Consider the following 18,271-nt stretch of genomic DNA (forward strand, 5'->3'; position numbering starts at 1 on the left):
TATCACTCCATGAAATGCATTCCTTTCCTCTGAAATTCCAGACCCCTACCCCCTTTTCTTAGTTCAGAATGACGTATATACCTCATTTTGCCTGACTATCTTTGGAATTTCCATGTCTCTGTGGTCTCCTGGCACTTACACCTATTAAATCTGATTCTTTCCTGTTAATCTGTCTCCTATCAATTTGATTCTTAGTCCAGCTAGAAGGACCTTTAAAGGAGACAAGCGTTCTTGCTCCCCAATAGGAGGGAAGGGAAAAGGGGGAGAAATATCAAATAGTATAAATTTAAGAAAAGGGACCCCTGCTTCAACCTTTACCTGTTGCATCAAATTCGATTGGCTGGCACCCGCGCTGAGAAGCCCAGTCACACTTGAGGACTTGTCCTCCTTCCACAATCCCAGGCTGGGTCGTGTTTGCTTTGGGTGCTCCTACCAGAAGAAACATCCTGCTAAAACACGAATGGGGAAGATAAGATTTTAACTGGCAGAAAGCATAAACAATAACTTCTAATTTAGGAAGAGTAATCATTCTCTTGCTATTATTCACAACGTTGTTTAAAACCATTCACGGAGCGCATAACCAATCTTCTAGATTCATCTGGTGTTCTTACATACATACATTGTTTAACATCGTTACTCATCCTAAAAACATAAGGCAAACTCCAGGGTTACATCTCATTTAAAAATGTGTGCTGGTCAAACTGTACACTTTAAATATATACAGTTTATTGTATGTCAATTACATGTCAAAAAAGCTGTGAAAAATGCATGCTGGCTGGAGTCTGGAACATTTTGTTTTGATTTTTGGTTTTTATATTTTGTGTTTTGGGCGTTTTTGTCTGTTTTTGTGGTCAGCTATAGACTTTCTATATCTTGAATGCTAAACAAAAAAAAATATATATATATATATAAATGATTCTAAAGTATGGCAATTCTATGGGATGCCTGTGTGGCTTAGTAGGTTAAGCATCTGCCTTTTGCTCAGGTCATGATCCTGGGGTCCTGGGATTGAGCCCCACGTAGGGCTCCCTGCTCAGTAGAGAGCCTGCTTCTCCCTCTGCCTCCCACTCCCCTTGCTTGTGCTGTCAAATAAATAAAATCTTAAAAAAAATAAAGTATGGCAATTCTAAATATTAATATTTTTCCTTTTGGAAAACTTGTTTCAGAACTGTTCTATTTCATTTTAAGTGACTATCAGATTTCTCTCTTCAGAGGATTAATCAATCCCTGGCCAAAGAATAGGATCAGTATTCAATTTCTTATCAGGATAAAATGAGCAGAAGACAGAATAATCAGGAGTTGAGTTTTTAATCAAAAGAGACTTTTTCTTTAGTTTTTTTCCTATTCATTCAGAAAAAGAAATGGATTGAGTGTCTGCTCTACATAAAGCACAGTGCTGGGTGCTGGAGGCACCAAGATGAATAACACAACCTTGGTTTCTGCTCTTGGTGGAGTTTACATTCCATTTGGGGAGAATATAACCAAGGAAATTAGTCATGGTTACAAGTGTTCTGAAGGAAACCAACAATTGACTGAGAGAGATTATTTGGAAATAGGGAGAGGAAACCTTCTTTAGATAAAGGAAAGTTATCTTTAAGGAATGGAGGGGAAAGACCTCCTTTAGATAAAGAAAAGTCTAAGGAAGTTTCCTGTAAAGAATGAAGAGAGACCTCATTTAGATAAAGTAGCAAGGAAATTTATTTCTAAATAAACCGAGATGTAAAGGATTAGAAAGTCACCAAGTAGTGTTTGTGTGTCAGCGGTCAGGGGCAAGCAGAGAAAGGTGGGATCAGGGAGTGGCATGAAGTGGTAGATGGGAGCACCCCAGGCAGTGGGACAAAGACCCTAGGCAAGAAAGAGCTTAGTCTCCAAGAGTTTCAAGAAAAGAGGTGTGGCTGAGGCAAGAGAGCAAGCTGAGAGTGACAGAAGATAAAGGTGGGAAGCTTGGCAAGAGCTAAATTAAGCAGGGCAATTCAGATAGGGTAAAACTTTGGATTTTATCATAAGGTCCATGTGAAGCCTTGGAATTTTTTTTTAAGCAAAAGGATGATACAATCTAATAAAGAAAACTAAATTTGGTGCCTTCTGGGAATAGGATTAAGGAGGGAAGGGAGCAAAATGGAACAAGGAAAGCAAGAGATTTAGCAGCTGAGAGATGATAGTGACCTAGATTGGGAGGGCAGATGAAGAAAGAGAGAGGTGCGCAGACTTGGGAAATATCTGAGGGCAGAATGAACAGGGATCGCTGGTGGTTTGCATAAGGGGGAAAGGGAAGATTAAAAAATGTCACCTGGGTTTCCTTCAGGAGTGCATGAATAGGAGAACCATTTCCTGAACAAAAAAAACTTCAAGAATAGGGAAGCAGAAGGCAGATTAAGTATTTACAGGAAAACCAAGAATTCAGTTCTCAATGTTAGTCAGAAACATCTGTGAGACACCTAATTGCTAGTCAGGAGCTCTGAAGAGAGTTTTGCCTTAGAGATAATGTACTGAGAATGTCAACTTAGAATAGATGGGTTCACACAGAGAGAAGCTTCAGAAGGAAAATGGCCAAAGAGCGAGCTCTGAGGAGCAATGGCATTTAGGAGTCAGGCAGAGAAACAGCAAAGAGTAAAACAGAATGAGAAGAAATTGATTGAAGTATAAAAGAAAACAGGATATAGTTATATACAGAAGGCCCTAAATAAATGCTATCACCATTATTTCATTTCCTTATTAACAGTCACTTAAATTCTAGCAAAGAAAATACTTAATTGCCTTTCACTTTTTTGTAAAGTTATGAACATACATTTTAATATGGGATGTACTCATTTTAACCTTTATTTATCAATTTCAATTTCATTTCTTCTGGGTGGTATTTGCTAAATCATACTTAAACTAGTCAAGAGCTGGCTGCATGAATGGCTGGGTTACAGGAATCCTGCTTTCTGATATTTCCATACTCAAAATAAAGGCAAAACTCCCAACCGAACCACACCCTGTTTAATAAAGCTTTATGCAGTCATATCTGGCATCAGTAAAACATCAATGCTGGCTCTTTCTCATCATAGCCAACTGAGTTTTCATTCGGCAGGAAAAATAAAATAAGGTCATGAGTAAGAGAGCCCTTACCCCCCATGAATAAGAGAGCACTAAGCGTTGTCATACTCTCCTTACTGCAGTAGAGCTGGGTAACAGCTAAATTACATATATATGTATGAAATTTTCCATTTCAACAGGTCAAAAAATTTGGCCACAAAAATCATAAGACTTCCCCCATTCATCTGGATAAAATGATTTTTGAGTACATGACAGGGAAAAAGAGTATTTCAGACAAGTGTACTTTTCAAGGTCTTTACCTGAAAAGACATGGGATCAATTCCTGCAATAGTCCTAATAAGCATAATACAAGCACAGGTATGCATATGATTTCAGTGCTATGGATAATAGCCAGGTTCCAGATGAGGACAGAAAAGGTGGTTCTCAGGATGTGCCTAGAAATCTACAAGCAAAACTCATTTCTGGACTGTCATCACAGCGCATGTTACAGAATCTTTCATAATTTTTTTTCAAAGCTTATTCTTCCTACCTAATAATAAATTGCTTCCTTGAAAGTGGGGGACTCTAATTTATCTTTGTGTTTGCCACATAACCAACACTCAAGAAAAGTTTTTTTCTTTTTTTTTTTAAGATTTTATTTATTTGAGAGAGAGAGAGTGAGAGCACGAGGTGGGGGTGGAGGGGCGGGAGGTGGAGGGAGAGGGAGAGGGAGAAGCAGACTCCCCGCTGAGCAGGGAGCCTGATGCAAGGCTCAATCCAGGATCCTGAGATCATGACCTGTGCCAAAGGCAGATGCTTCACTGACTGAGCCACCATGGCACCCCAAGAAAAGTTTTTTAAATTGACAGGTAAGTAGTAAGTAAATTGGATAGTTACAGGTCTCAATCTTAAAACAGCCATGTATAAATAGGCCATTTCCACTATCACCAACCCCTTGAGAATGCAGAAATCATCCTCTATTAAACATCCACTTATTTAAATTACCCTTAAAATAATTTATGTAACATCTCCTCTTAATCTTGGATTTCAGATACCTTCTTTACTTGGGCACTATAAGACAGAGCGAGGGCTGGGAAGTTACTAGTGGATGTGGACTTAGGCAAAGACAGAAAAAGGACACAGGAGAAGGGTTCTGAATGAAAACTGCACTCCACTGGCAACACAAAGCTCACCTTCCTTGGATGAGACCAGGAACAAGGCTGCTGCTTTTCATCAGACCATTTTCACATTGTAGGCATGAAATGATAGTAATTAGATGTACTAATATGGGTGTTCATCATGTTTTCCTAAGCGTACCTTCATGTGCAGTCTTGCACATTGGTGAAATGCCACAGAAAAGGTCGAATAATATAAAAGGAATGTGTGAGCATTGTCAATTTGTAAATGCTAGGTTAATGGGGGGGGGGAGCTGAGGAATAAAAGCGCTTTGTCCGAAGTGTCAACATGATATTAAGTTACTTACAGTATTACAGAAAGTTTATAAAAGAGAAAAATAGAAAGACGGAAAAGGTAAACTACCTTAGATAAATGTTAAGTCCTAAGAGGGAGTTGTATAGAGGAAAAATTAAATATTTGTAGAGACTAGGGTATAGGATGATAAAAGAGGATATTTGAGAAAATTAATGAATATAAAAGCAACACATACTACAGAAAACAAAAGCCTGTTGATGTGTATTTGGAAGGTGAATTCTATGTCATGTTTCTTTCTGCCACAATAATAGAACGGTCTGTTAATGAAATGTTTTATAAAAATTAAGTAATTATTACTCTAAGTTCATCTAAGAATTAATGTCTACAACAGCTTAGTTAGGATAAGACAAGTTACAGCGCTGAAAAAATTCTGCAATATAAGCAACACTAACAGACAGTCTGATACTATAGGTTACAATCACCTGATATAAATTAATTCAGAAAGTCACTTCTGAATCTCTGAGCCTCACTTTCCTCTTCTATATAACAATGTCCACTATAATTACTTTCAAAAATTTCTGAATGTGGATAGTAGACAACAGAAAAATCTGAAAGCATCATAAAAATACAAGATGACGGCACTGGAATTAAAAAGTAGGAAATTTAATAGCCAAAATCTGTTTTCAAAGGGCTTTTTTTCCCCCTGTTTCCTCAAAGGACCATTAATTAACTTAAATGCAAGATCTCAAGAGGAAAAAAAGGAAGAAGAGTACCAAATAGGGTACTTGCAACATTTCCTGACAACAGTGAAGAACTAGGGAACATACACAGGGTTACTTGAGGCTGACAAGAGACTTCACTGCTTGGCTGCAAAAATCTGAAGCTGAGTTTCATATGCCTACAGCCTTCTCCTGCTAGACTCCATCTCCCTCCAAAAAGTTTACCCACGAACAGTATCAGGATGCTCATCCTCACCATTCTTCTCAAATGACTTGAGAAATTTCCATTATATGATTTCAACATCAAGGTTTACATACATGAGCACACTATTAATTAACATTATGCCAATAAATTCTAAAAGATAAAGGGCAGAGTGTGTGCTGGGGGAGGAAGGAGGAGTAGAAGAAAGAGGTAGAGGGCGTGGGGAGAAAGTCAGGGAGAAGGCTGGGGGGCAGAGGATGGAAAAGAAGAAGAGGGAAGCGAGGTAGAGGAGAAGTGGGAAAAGATAAAGGGGAGATGAGAAGGGAGAAGGAAGAGGAAGTGAGAGAGACAAGAGATCAGAGAAACCAACCAGGAGGATGCCCTTCGGATGCACTTCCTACCCAAAGTGTACTTTAAGAGCAGTTGCTTCAGGGAATGTGACCTTCAGTACCAAGGAGAGGCAACCAGCCAAACAATGACAAGTCCTTTTTTTAAACCCTCCAAATGAACTAAGTTACTTGGCTGCTTTCAGCACGGACTTCTCCAAGATAAAGCATGTTTAATATAGTTGGCTGACTCTGGATGGACCAATGAATGAGACTTCATCAAAAGCAACTTTTGAAAAATTATCATACATATATGAAAAATGAGTATAAAATAGCACGGCATGAATGTTTTTTCAGAGCTGTAATTCCAGGCTCAGATTTACTTTTCATAAAAAAAAAAAAATGCTACAGAGTCAACATATATATGATGTAAAACAGGCACAGTAACTGTAAATTCTATGCATTTTCTGTTTTCTTTTATAAGATCTTATAAACCCTGGGTCCTAATCAGGAAAATTAACAGAGAGTTTGCTTTTTAAATAATAAGGCTGTAGTCTATATATGTATATTATTTATGATAAGAATAAAGAACCAATATAGCCAGATCCACACTAAGTTCACAAAAATGAGCTGGCATCACCTTTATAAAGGGTTATGAAGATGGTTAACAATGGTGAGGGGGAGAAATGGTGCATGAACATTGAAAAGGACATGTGGACTGTGACAGATTGAAATGGTCATCCAAGGAAAGCAGTCTGGAGTTTCTCTCTAGCCACGGGAGCACTGCTGAGGAAATTTTAGTAGAATACCAGATCAAAAAGATGCTTCAGAAAGATAAAACTATTAGGAACACTTAAGATCTAAGAGCCAAATGATGGGCAAAGTGATGAGGATCTGAGTGCCACAGACCACTCTCAGGACCGTGCTGAAATAAGGAGGCTGAAGTCGAAATGGAAAGCAGAGATGAATGCAAGAAACATTAACAACCAAGAATTTCTAGGACCTTCTGTCTGGTGACTAATCACTGACTAATATTAGCGGAGTACAGGAGGAGAGACAAAGAAAAATAGAAAATGAGAGGGAGGAATATGAAATTATTTCCAGGGCAACAGAGAAAATGATGGCACCATTAATAGAAACAAAGGTGCAACTGACCCCACTTGGTGAAAAAGATCTCATTTTTCGTTGAGGTAAGATGGGCTAGTCAAGGAGAAATGATCCATAAGCTGCTGGAATATGAAGTTGGAGCTCTATTTTTAAATCCAAGATGCTGCCAGGGAAGCAGTTTTATTTTAAAAGCTCTCCAGGTGCTGCAAACAGGAAGTTAGGATGGAGAACTACCGAATGTTCTGCAAGACCTTCTGTGACAAGGGCACACTCACCCTCATCTTGTCCTTGGGGTCATAGGAACATGAACTGTAAATAAGTCTTCATTAGTGTTTATTTTTTTAAAAGATTTTTTTAATTTATTTGAGAGAGACAGAGCGAGTGCACGGAGGGGCAGAGGGAGAGGGAGGTGAGAAGCAGACTCCCCTCTGAGCTGGAAGCCCAACTGGGGCCTCAATCTCTCCACTCTGAGATCATGACCTGGAATCAAGAGGCTGATGCTTAACTGAGCCACCCAAGGGCCCCAGGATTCATTAGTGTTTAACAGGGAAAAAGGCAAGAATTCTAATCCAGTGTTGCTCATTATAGCATTATTTAAAAATAAACACAGAGGTAAAATGAGAACCGTATAACTTATATTTGAAGAGTAAGTAAGAAAATCATCCAATTACTTTCTTCTTAAAAATTAAAATTTGAACAGGAAAATTAAATGGAATTTAAATTTCATAGCCTGTCTTTTGATCCCACCTTGCCCCCTATCCATCAATCCACCCAAACAGAGATTGAAAACCCAAGGTACCTGGGTCACTCAGCCAGTTAAGCATCTGCCTTCGGCTCAGGTCATGATCCCAGGGTCCTGGGATCGAGCCCCACATGCTGAGCAGGGAGTGTTCTTCTCCCTCTGCCACACTCTCTCTCAAGTAAATTTTAAAAATCTTAAAAAAAAAAAAAAAAGACTGAAAACCCTTCCGGCCTCAGTGTCCTCATCCATAAGAATGAGTTTATCCGCTTCCCTACTTCCCCTGGTGGTTTGTGCTATAGAGTGAAGTGAGATATCATTAAGTACATAAGTAAAAGTGCTTTGTAATTTATAAAACAGGCTAACCAACATATCATTATTATAATTAAACCCGGGGTATAATTTTTAATTTTTCCAATTATTCCCCATAAGACAAATGTGACTCTACTTCATGGCCTATATATGATCTTTAAATTTTATGTAAGTTTGGCAATATAGTCACTGTAAATTAACACACACAAGACAAAAAGTTATGGAATGCTAACTTTTTTTTCCATATTTTAAATCACAATTTTTGTGACTTTTCACTTTAAACCTAGGACTCATTACTGGAGGGATTTTCTTGAGGACTCACCTTAATATTTTTCCTTAGTTAATTTATTTTTCTTTTTCTTTAATAAACAGTGATTCATTACTTTTCACAACAATATGGAAATAATTCAATACCAATTTTTAATAACAACAAAGTGAGATCTAAAATAATTGCTCTGAGTACTTATTTATTTTTTAATTTAATTTGATTTTTATTTATTTTAGAGAGAGAGAGAGAAAGAGCATGCAAAGGAGCAGGGGGAGAGGGAGAGACCGAATCCCAAGCAGACTCCTATGCTGAGCTCAGAGCCCAACGCAGCTCAATCTCACGACCCTGGGATCAGTTTGGGCGCTCAACTGACTGAGCCACCCAGGCGCCCCCCTGCTGTGGGTATTTCGACACCAAAAGAAACCAGAAGAGACAGGAGAAGACTTCATTACTGTTGCTTCCTCATTAATCCAGGCATTCTTCCTTCAGGAGAAAGGAATCTTTAATTAGCAAACATTTTCTTCTTTTTCTTTTAGAAGTTTATAATCACACCAAATAACAACAACAATAAATGCAGCTGCTAATATAAACGGCATCCTTATATACCTTGGATTCCAATGCTTGTTAAATTTAAAGGCATCCTTTACAAAATTAAGCATAATTTTACATTAATCTTTGTTAAATCTGAAAAGTTCAGTAACTAGAAATCTGTTTCTATGTATTTTGTTTTTTTTTTTTAAAGTCTCAAAATTGATGTATATTTTTAAGGTAGGCTACATCTAGAGCTCACTTGTCCATCAGTAACAAAGTCACCGATGAACATTTCAAAATACTATATGGAATCAAACCCAACTCAATTTTACCTTACCATGGAAGGCCCACATGAGAGGTCATGTAACCTGTGGGTTCATAATATATTCAATGACTGTAATGATTAGTCAAAGATTAGCCATCCAGCCTTGTAATCAAAACTAGTCAACATCTCATGCCAACCGTTCGATATTACTGCATTTTCCACAGTAACAACACTTACAGTTTATCATCTTGTCGTTATCTTTATACTACTAAACTCAGAGGACTGCCACAGAATTACTCCCACCATTTGCAAAACATTCCATCAACTATGAAGTATTTAAGTGTTAACTCTTGCTAATTTAAGTACCAACTCTTGACAAAGGACAATACATATTTTTAAAACTATCAGAATTTCTTAAATTAATTAAATCTAAAAGAGCACCCCTGAGAACTAAAATCTGTACCATAAAGGCACACACTTCAAAATATCTGGAAACAGGGGCACCTGGGTGGCTCAATCGTTAAGCATCTGCCTTTGGCTCAGGTCATGACCCCAGGGTCCTGGGATCCAGCTTAGGTTAGCAGGGAGCCTGCTTCTCCCTCTCCCACTCCCCCTGCTTGTGTTCCCTCTCCCGCTGTGTCTCTCTCTGTCAAATAAATAAATAAAATCTAAAAAAAAAAAAAAAAATCTGGAAACAAAAAACATTTTAAATAACAGATAAGGCTGACAAAATGATTAAGTCAAAAGACAAGGTAGAAAATGTTGCCCAAGTTAACATTTTTTTTTTTTTTTTTTTGCTTTTGACCTGGTGGGCACAAGGTAAAGGAACAATAGACTCTACTGCAAGCTCCACTAATTACCAGAAAGTTGCTTTCATTGTACTGTCTGCTCTGGTAACAGTTACTGCTCATCCCACAGTGGAACTCAAGGGTCTGAGCTCAATTCTCTAATATTCAGTTTTGATTCCCTAATATTTTTTAAATTTTTTATTGTTATGTTAATCACCATACATTACATCATTAGTTCTTGATGTAGTGTTCCATGATTCATTGTTTGTGCATAACACCCAGTGCTCCACGCAGAATGTGCCCTCTTTAATACCCATCACCAGACTAACCCATCCCCCCACCCTCCTCACCTCTAGAACCCTCAGTTTGTTTTTCAGAGTCCATGGTCTCTCATAGTTCATCTCCCCCTCTGACTTACTCCCCTTCATTCTTCCCCTCCTGCTATCTTCTTCTTTTTCTTTTTTCTTAACGTATGTTGCATTATTTGTTTCAGAAGTACAGATCTGTGATTCAACAGTCTTGCACAATTCACAGCGCTCACCATAGCACATACCCTACCCAATGTCTATCACCCAGCCACCCCATCCCCCCCAACCCCCACCACTCCAGCAACACTGTTTCCTGAGATTAAGAATTCCTCATATCAGTGAGATCATATGATACATGTCTTTCTCTGATTGACTTATTTCACTCAGCATAACACCCTCCAGTTCCAGCCACGTCAGATCTCATTCCTTTTGATGGCTGAACAATTATTTTTTTATCATTCTGGAAAATTTATGCTCAACAGAAAGCACTGAAACTGGAGACAACAAAACTGAGTTCACTACATAAAACAATTGTCTAGTTTTCACTAACTGCTTCCAACCAATTTACTGCTGCAAAGGTTGTCACCAAAATGAATGGTAATCAATACTTGCACAATAAGAATAAATCCTGCTGAACCTTCTAACAGTCATGAAATAATATTTAGATCATCCTCAAATTAGGAACGAATGAGTTGAAAGAATGGTCTTATCCAAGTACTGACCATCAAAATTGGCCTCCCTCTCCCCCCTCAATATAGAGAAATGTAGAAGGGGGAAAAAGTTACAATTTCTAAGAGCTTGTAAAGAGCCCTAAGAAAAGTTTTGCCTCTTGAAAATAAGATTTAAACATCAGAAGACATCTAGTGAACATTTATTAAATCAGTATTTCTAACGCTAATATGGGGGTGAGGTGGTGACAATGAGGTCAGCGTTCGTTAAAGCCAGAGACAACTTTGAATCCAATAATGACATTAACTCTGTTACAAATCCTGACGGCCTTTTGCAACGCGAAACGCTGGCAATTTGAAAACGTAACTGAATTCTTAAATAGTGCAGTATTCAAATGACCTGGAGTGAATGAAAACTCAGCAAACACCCTTGTTCTTTCTGAACAATGACCTAAATAATGAATCACTATAAAAAGAACACATGACACACTCAATTCATCTGTTCACCCTCACATGTGCAAAGGTCTGTCAGTACCAGAGATAAGACACAATGAATTCACTACGACCGTCTGGTCACTTTAGTCATCAGAAAGTCTGTAAAAGGAGTAAATGAGAAACAGAATCAGAGAGGCGGAAAGTGTGGGGGAGGGCTCGTGCAGGGAGAGCGAAAGGGACTGGTGTCTAAGTCTGTGAAGCAGACAGGCTACGGGGAAGGCGAACTGGTACCCGAGAAAAAGAAGTTCGGAAATGAGAAGGTCCAAGTCCGGGACACCAGCGGGGACGGCGCGGAGTCCGGCGGGACCCGCCTTTGTTGCTTTCCCACTTCCCCCGAATTTTAAGCACAAGTCTGCCTCAAAGCTGTTTCTCTTGAGGATAGGAGAGAGGGGGAACTGAGGGGAGGTGGTGGGGGCCGCGGGGGTTCACTTCCCCAGATATTTCATCCACCCAGAACCTAAACCCCCCGGTGGGGGTGGGAGGGCACAGACAAACGCCGGGATTCCTCCCCGAGACTCTCCCTCGGGAAACGGAGGGTGGGTGCGCGCGGTGGGGGAGGGGGCTGATTCCCCTTCCAAGTGCGGCCACTTACGAAGACGCGCTGGGCACGAAGAAATCCACCGCGAAGCCGAAGTAACTTCCTTCGGGGCCGGAGTATTCGGCAGGACTGTCCACGTCGAGGTTGAAGGCGCCGCAAAGAGGCAGCAGGAATCCGGGAAGAAGGAACAGGAGGCGGCGAGGGCGAAGGCGTAGCCGCCGCCGCGGCGGCGAAGACATCGCCGAAGTGCGCGCGGCGCGCCGAGGCCGGAGCCGCGGCCACCCCTCCCGGAGCGCACGGAGTCCGCGGCCCGCCGCCGCCGTCTTCGCACGCCGAAACTTGCCCGTCACTCGCTTCACGGCGAGTCCCGGACAGCGCCGGAGGAGGCAGGAGGGCTGAGCTGCCGAGCGGCCGCCCGGGAAGTGGGGCGCAGGGCGCGCGGGGCGGGGACAGCAGCGCTGGCGGCCCCTTGCCTCCCTCCGGCTCGGCCGCTCAGCGCCTGGGCTCCGGCTGGGGACTGCGCGGGTGAGCGCCGCACCCCCCCCGCCGCCCCCGCCTGAGTGCGGCGGCTGGCGGCGGGAGGAGGCGGTGAAGGGGGAGGGGCCGGCCCGGGAGGCCGGGCCGCCGCGCAGGAGGAAGTGAAGGAGGAGAGTCGCCCTGCGACTGGGGAGAGCTGAGCGCACTTCCGTGCGCGGTGTCGCCTCCTGTCCCGGGAGCGAGGTGCCTGTGCCAAGGCCGCCGTCCCTCAGAGTCCCCGGCAGCGACCGCGCTGTCGGACGAGGGCCTCAGACCCAGCTCCGGAGGGCTAGTGATGGACGAAGGGGTGGCCGAGCATCCCAACCCGCTCACGTCCAAGGGCACCCCACGCTCCCCGGTCCCGCCGGGAACTCGCGTGCGACTTTTGTTTAGAAGTGAGGAAAGCTTTATTCGCCTCTCGGTTTCTGCTCCTTAAAACCCTGGCAGGCTCTCACAAACGAAACTCTATAATTAATGGTCGTTTGCCTCCCCCACTCTCCCACACACACTGAACTTAATTATAAACTTCGAGAATGTTAGCACAGCCTCTTGGAGGCGAGTTGTGTTAAAGCTGAACTTGAAGGATCGGCAAAGCAAAGAATTGGCAGTAATAGTTTTAAATCAAGGCAAACTAGTCGAAACCTTATTATAGTTTATTAGCTGACGTGTGATTTCGAATAACTATCACTGATTTAAGACATTTGGGTAGAAGTATCATTTTAGAGTTGGGAGAAGGAATGTGCCCCAGTGAAGTAAGGCCGCTCTGGACATGTTGCTTTTGGTGTGTTTCATGGCGTCCAGGCTCCTGACAGTTCAACTGAGAGACTCGAGAGCAGGATCCCTGACCTCTTTCTTTATATTCTGTAGTCCTACCACCTTGCCAGGCAGAGTGAGCCATCAATAAAATGTTGAATGGAGTTGAAATGATGAGTAAACTTTGCCCAGGGACGTGACTTTCCTATATTATGTATCATGTGCTGAAGAATTTGGTGAACAAGACTGAGAGTATAAATGCATTGTATAGACCTTAACAACTTACAAGTACTAGAACAGTAATTTTGGATTATTTTCCCAAAGTAGCTATTAAAAATCAATCACAATGCACATTAATCTCATAGCTTTTAATTAATCCTGTGAAGGAATATGTATATAAGGAGAAATGAAATGTCTACTTTGAATTTATAGTACTTAATTGCATTATATATTTTGATTCTTAAATTTGTCTAAAAAAAATATGCAGCAAAACCTTGCCCATGTTTCACAAACCACGGACTAGCACTTGTCTAAAAGGAAATTACCATGTGAGACAGATGATCCTACACAAAAACACAAAGATACTAATGTACCTTTCCCCTCACTGTGTTCCAGATGCACCTAAGAGGCATAAGCTCAAAGGGGCTTTTATTTCTTAAAAGCCTGATAACCAATCCCCTTGGAAATCCATCCAGACAAGAAGGGCAGAAGAGTGTAGAGGTTTAAACTTGGCAGACAGTTTAGTTTTAGTAAGCCCTCCCACTCCCCAACTTTTTTTTTTTTTTAAGATTTTATTTATTTATTTGACAGAGATAGGGAGAGCAGGAACACAAGCAGGGGGGAGTGGGAGAGGGAGAAGCGGGCTTCCTGCCCAGCAGAGAGCCCAATGTGGACTCTATCCCAGGACCCTGGGATCATGACCTGAGCGGAAGGCAGACGCTTAACGACTGAGCCACCCAGGCGCCCACTCCAATCCCCAACTTCTGATTCAGGACAGAGATCCAACAGACCAGAAGAAGGGAGGAAGAAAAACAGGAAAAGGAAGAATCCAAAGCAATAGCAACATCTATGTGTATTTCGGCAACACCGAAATTGAGTGAACTCTGGACCTCATTTCTATTAGGAGACTGAACCAGACTAACTCAGTGCTTAAGGCACTCTGGGTTACAGGGGCGCCTGGGTGGCTCAGTCATTAAGCGTCTGCCTTCGGCTCAGGTCATGATCTCAGGGTCCTGGGATTGAGCCTGACATTGATCTCCCCGCTCAGCAGAGAGTCCGCTTCTCCCTCTCCCCCTGCCTACCTGTGCTCTCTAGCGCTCTGTCAAATAAATAAAATCTTTTAAAAATACTTTTAAAAAAAGTACTCTGGGTTATAAATGCAGGCATCTTGGGACACCTGGGTGGCTCAGTCAGTTGGGTGACTGTCTTCAGCTCAGGTCATGTTCTCAGGGTCCTGGGATAGAGCCCCTCATTGGGCTCCCTGCTCAGCAGGGAGTCTGCTTCTCCCTCTCCCTTTACCCCTTCCTCCCTCTCGAAAGCATGCACCCCTGCACGCGCTTTCTCAAATAAATAAATAAAAGTAAAAAAATAAATAAATAAATGCAAGCTTTTTTTTTTTTTTTTTACCAGAGTAGTCATGCTTGAGCAGTCAGCTACCTAGCACCTTGCAAAGTGAGGGAATTTATTACAGTGCATATCAATTCAGCCAGCACTTATGCCCGATCAACAATGTGCCAAGGTACTGCGTGCATGGGAGAGGGAGAAGCATATTTTATTCTATGGAAGAAAAGCTCTCCCTCCCCTACCCAGTCCAATGACACTGCTCTTTAACGACATAACAATTCCCCAACTTAAAAGAACTGCATTAAATATAATCACTTTCTTATAGACGAAATGAAATATTAGACAGTATAAAAGAATTTTGACTTTGAATTTTATCCTCTACCAGTGCTGTCCTTTCATTAGAAGCTTGATTCCATTGGTTTCTGTAAATTCAAATGCCTGAGTTCAATTCCTGAATTCATTCAGTACTAGTTCTGTGACCCTGGGCATATTGTGTGCCTCTGTTTTCTTATCTATAAAATGGGAAGGACAATAGCACCTACCCATAGAACTGAACAGTACTTGTTGCTATCAATACTTTTACTGCTATTAGTTTAGTACAGTAGTAATAGTACATTTGTGTGACACTAATGTGTGACACTCTCTTAGTTCTCCTAGTACCTATCCTACAGTTCCTTCAATAACCATTATCCAACTAGGACTCTACTTGGCTTTGTCTCTGCTCACACAGAAGCACAGTCTTGTTACTCCAAAATAATGTAAGAGAAATTTCAAACTTTTATCTCTCAACATCAAGGTGGATTCTGGTCATAACTCATGCAAACCCTTCTGCAAACCCCTTTTTCCTACTCTCCGTTACTCTATGGGCTTTAATCCACTAAACCCTACAGTGTTGCCATTGCTTTTTTTGTCTGACTCTCTCCTGCCTCTCCTCTTTCAGCTATTAATGAGGGAGATTTACTTGGCCTTGCGGGCTTCATCTCCACTCCCACCCCCATTGCAGCCTTTTCCTATCTGAAAAGATAAGAAAAGATTCTCAGCCAGCACTGGGTGCTCCTTGGGTGGTTGGGAAGGGAAGGGAAGGAAAGCAGAAAACTTGTTTCCTTTTGAGTTTTTGCTTCCTAATCTACCCCCACCATGTTAGGATTATCCAAGTCTTGGTCTTGGTTCACTGCATTTCTTGTTCTACGCATTCCCTGCAGGATCTTATTCATCACCACACTCTTACCACACCCCACCTCACAAAGTAGCCTTAGCCATATTAAATTAATTACTTCCAGTTTCCCCAGAATGACATCTTGGTTCACAGGGCTCTTTCTTCCCAGAAAAAATTGACCCTCCTCTTCAACTACTTCCCCCAACCTTCTTCCTTCTGCCACATACAGATTTACACAAGGTCCTCTATCTAGCTATTTCCTCCTCTTCTTTCAAGATGTGTATCAGGCCACATCATGTTCTCTAGGAAGCCTAGAAAGAACCATGACTTAACTGTTTTTGTATCCCTTGCATTCAACACTGAGCCCAACAATGGAATTAATTCTACTGTCAAAAGACTTAATAATAACTAACAATTCTATTAAGTTTTCTCATTATGTGCTGGGCACTGTGCTAAGCATTTTGATATATATTAAATCACTTATTAGTCATAAAATCCTATCAGATAGGTTCTATTAGTAGCCCAAATATAAAGATGAAGAAACTGATTCTCTAGGATTTGAATAATTTTTCCAACATCACATATCCTTGTGGGCAAGGAAGGGAGCTAGTGATGATCTCCAAGGTCTTCCCCATGCCTGAGAACCTGGACCTTCAGTGACCTCCCAGGCCAACTAGGGTGGTTGTTCATAACCCCCATGAAATGAAGTCATCTGAGCTCATTCATGTATCTTTCCCCTACAGGAAACAGAATAAAGATGCCCACTGAGGATAAACTGGCTCACAGTTAGAAATGAAAAGGGGAAATCATTCTCACCCTCATTTATAGATCTAATCCTCATCATAACATGTTCATAACAGTGAGAAATCAGTCATTTGTTGCCTTTAGATTAGACACTCCTTTCATGTACTAGCAAAAGTTACAAACATAAGATCAGATAAATGCTGAGGAAAATGTGAAAAAAATCTTAGTTCTCCTGTTGAAAGAGGGAGACAAAAATAACTTTTGTATAAAAATCCTAAGAAGGGCGCCTGGGTGGCTCAGTTGGTCAAGCGACTGCCTTCGGCTCAGGTCATGATCCTGGAGTCCCGGGATCGAGTCCCACATCGGGCTCCCTGCTCAGCGGGGCGTCTGCTTCTCCCTCTGACCCTCCCCCCTCTCATGCTCTCTCTCTCTCCCTCATTCTCTCTCTCAAATAAATAAATAAATAAAATCTTTAAAAAAAATAAATAAAAAATAAAAATCCTAAGAAGGTAACATGTATAAGTGCAAATATTAAAAATTAATAATGATATCACTAAATAAGCTCAAGTGCAAAGAGAAAGTTAGTGAGTGGATTAAGAAATTATACATAAAACATATTGTTTCCACTAGAGTCAAACTTACATTTTAAATATCCAGCCATATTTCCTCCTGGGGAGGTACAATTATTGAGCACCTTTCTTGTGGTCCTATTGCCATAAGAGTCCTTTTTTTTTCTCAATTTAAATTCAATTAATTAACATATAGTGTATTATTAGTTTCAGAGGTAGAGGTCAGTGATTCATCAGTCTTATATAATATCAGGGCTCATTACAACTCGTGCCCTCCTTAATGCCCATCACCCAGTTACCCCATCTCCCTACCCTCTATCCCCTCCAGCAACCCTCAGTTTGCTTCCCATGATTAAAAGTCTCTTATGGTTTGTCTCCCTCTCTGATTTCATCTTGTTTTATTTTTCTCTCCCTTCCTCGAGGATCCTCTGTTTTGTTTCTTAAATTCCACATATGAGTGAGATCTGTTCATGCATAAAAGTCCTTTTTCAAACAATCTTTCACGGTTTGAATAACCTATGATAGAAGATAGTAGAAAACTGAGATTCAAAGCACAGAATCAGAAGTCACAACACAAAGTAACTATAATACCTGTAAACAGGAAAACAAGCACTTGGAATTCTGTGCCGGAAGGGAACCGAGCATGGTGGGCAGAAAGCTTTGGTAAGGGTAAGTACCTGTGCAGGTCTCCTCAAGTCTTCCAAATATGCCATATTCACCACTTCCTCTGTTCCTGAGAAGCTTTCCCTTCTCTTTAAAAATGACTTTTATTTCCAAGGGCGCCTGGGTGGCTCAGTTGGTTAAGCAACTGTCTTTGGCTTGGTTCATGATCCTGGAGTCCCGCATTAGGCTCCCTGCTCAGGCGGGAGTCTGCTTCTCCCCCTGACCCTACCCCGTCTTGTGCTCTCTCTTTCTCACCGCTCTCTCTCTCTCTCAAATAAATAAATTTAAAAATCCTTAAAAAAAATAAAATGACTTGTATTTCCAAATCTCACCCACTCACAACTTAGCATTTAATTATTCTTGTACTTATTTCCTGGTGTTTTTGACAGTATTTGAATAAAATTCTATTTAATTAATTCTTGATGTTGTCAGGCATCTAGTATTTTTTTCCTAGTAAAATTATCAGTTCCTTAAAATCTTTTTTTAAGCTGTTTTCTTAGTTTATATATTCTTCCATAACATTGAATACAGTGCTGAATTTATATTTCAAAAAATCACAAAGAACTTGTTGAAGAATTGTCTGTAAAATTCC

At 41.1% G+C, this 18,271-nt stretch overlaps 1 protein-coding gene across 2 annotated transcripts in view; it reads right to left on the reverse strand.

Annotated features, from left to right (window-relative positions):
• Positions 1 to 12,238, reverse strand: part of ITGAV (integrin subunit alpha V) — a 95,102-nt gene extending 82,864 nt beyond the window's left edge. Inside the window, exons 1-2 of one of the 2 annotated variants that reach the window (XM_028122404.2) lie at positions 11,770 to 12,238; positions 319 to 449 (exon numbers count right to left, since the gene is read on the reverse strand). In XM_028122404.2, coding sequence (XP_027978205.1) covers positions 319 to 449; positions 11,770 to 11,954 — 316 coding nt within the window. In that variant the 5' untranslated portion in view covers positions 11,955 to 12,238. The remainder of the gene's footprint in view (positions 1 to 318; positions 450 to 11,769) is intronic. The other variant, XM_028122398.2, reaches the window with a different exon arrangement.
• Between the last annotated feature and the right edge of the window lie 6,033 nt (positions 12,239 to 18,271).

This window comes from Eumetopias jubatus, unplaced genomic scaffold, assembly GCF_037043125.1.
Source record: "Eumetopias jubatus isolate StellerSeaLion01/CBP00866 unplaced genomic scaffold, mEumJub1_p1.0 scaffold_3, whole genome shotgun sequence".
In the NCBI taxonomy this organism is placed as follows: domain Eukaryota; kingdom Metazoa; phylum Chordata; class Mammalia; order Carnivora; family Otariidae; genus Eumetopias; species Eumetopias jubatus.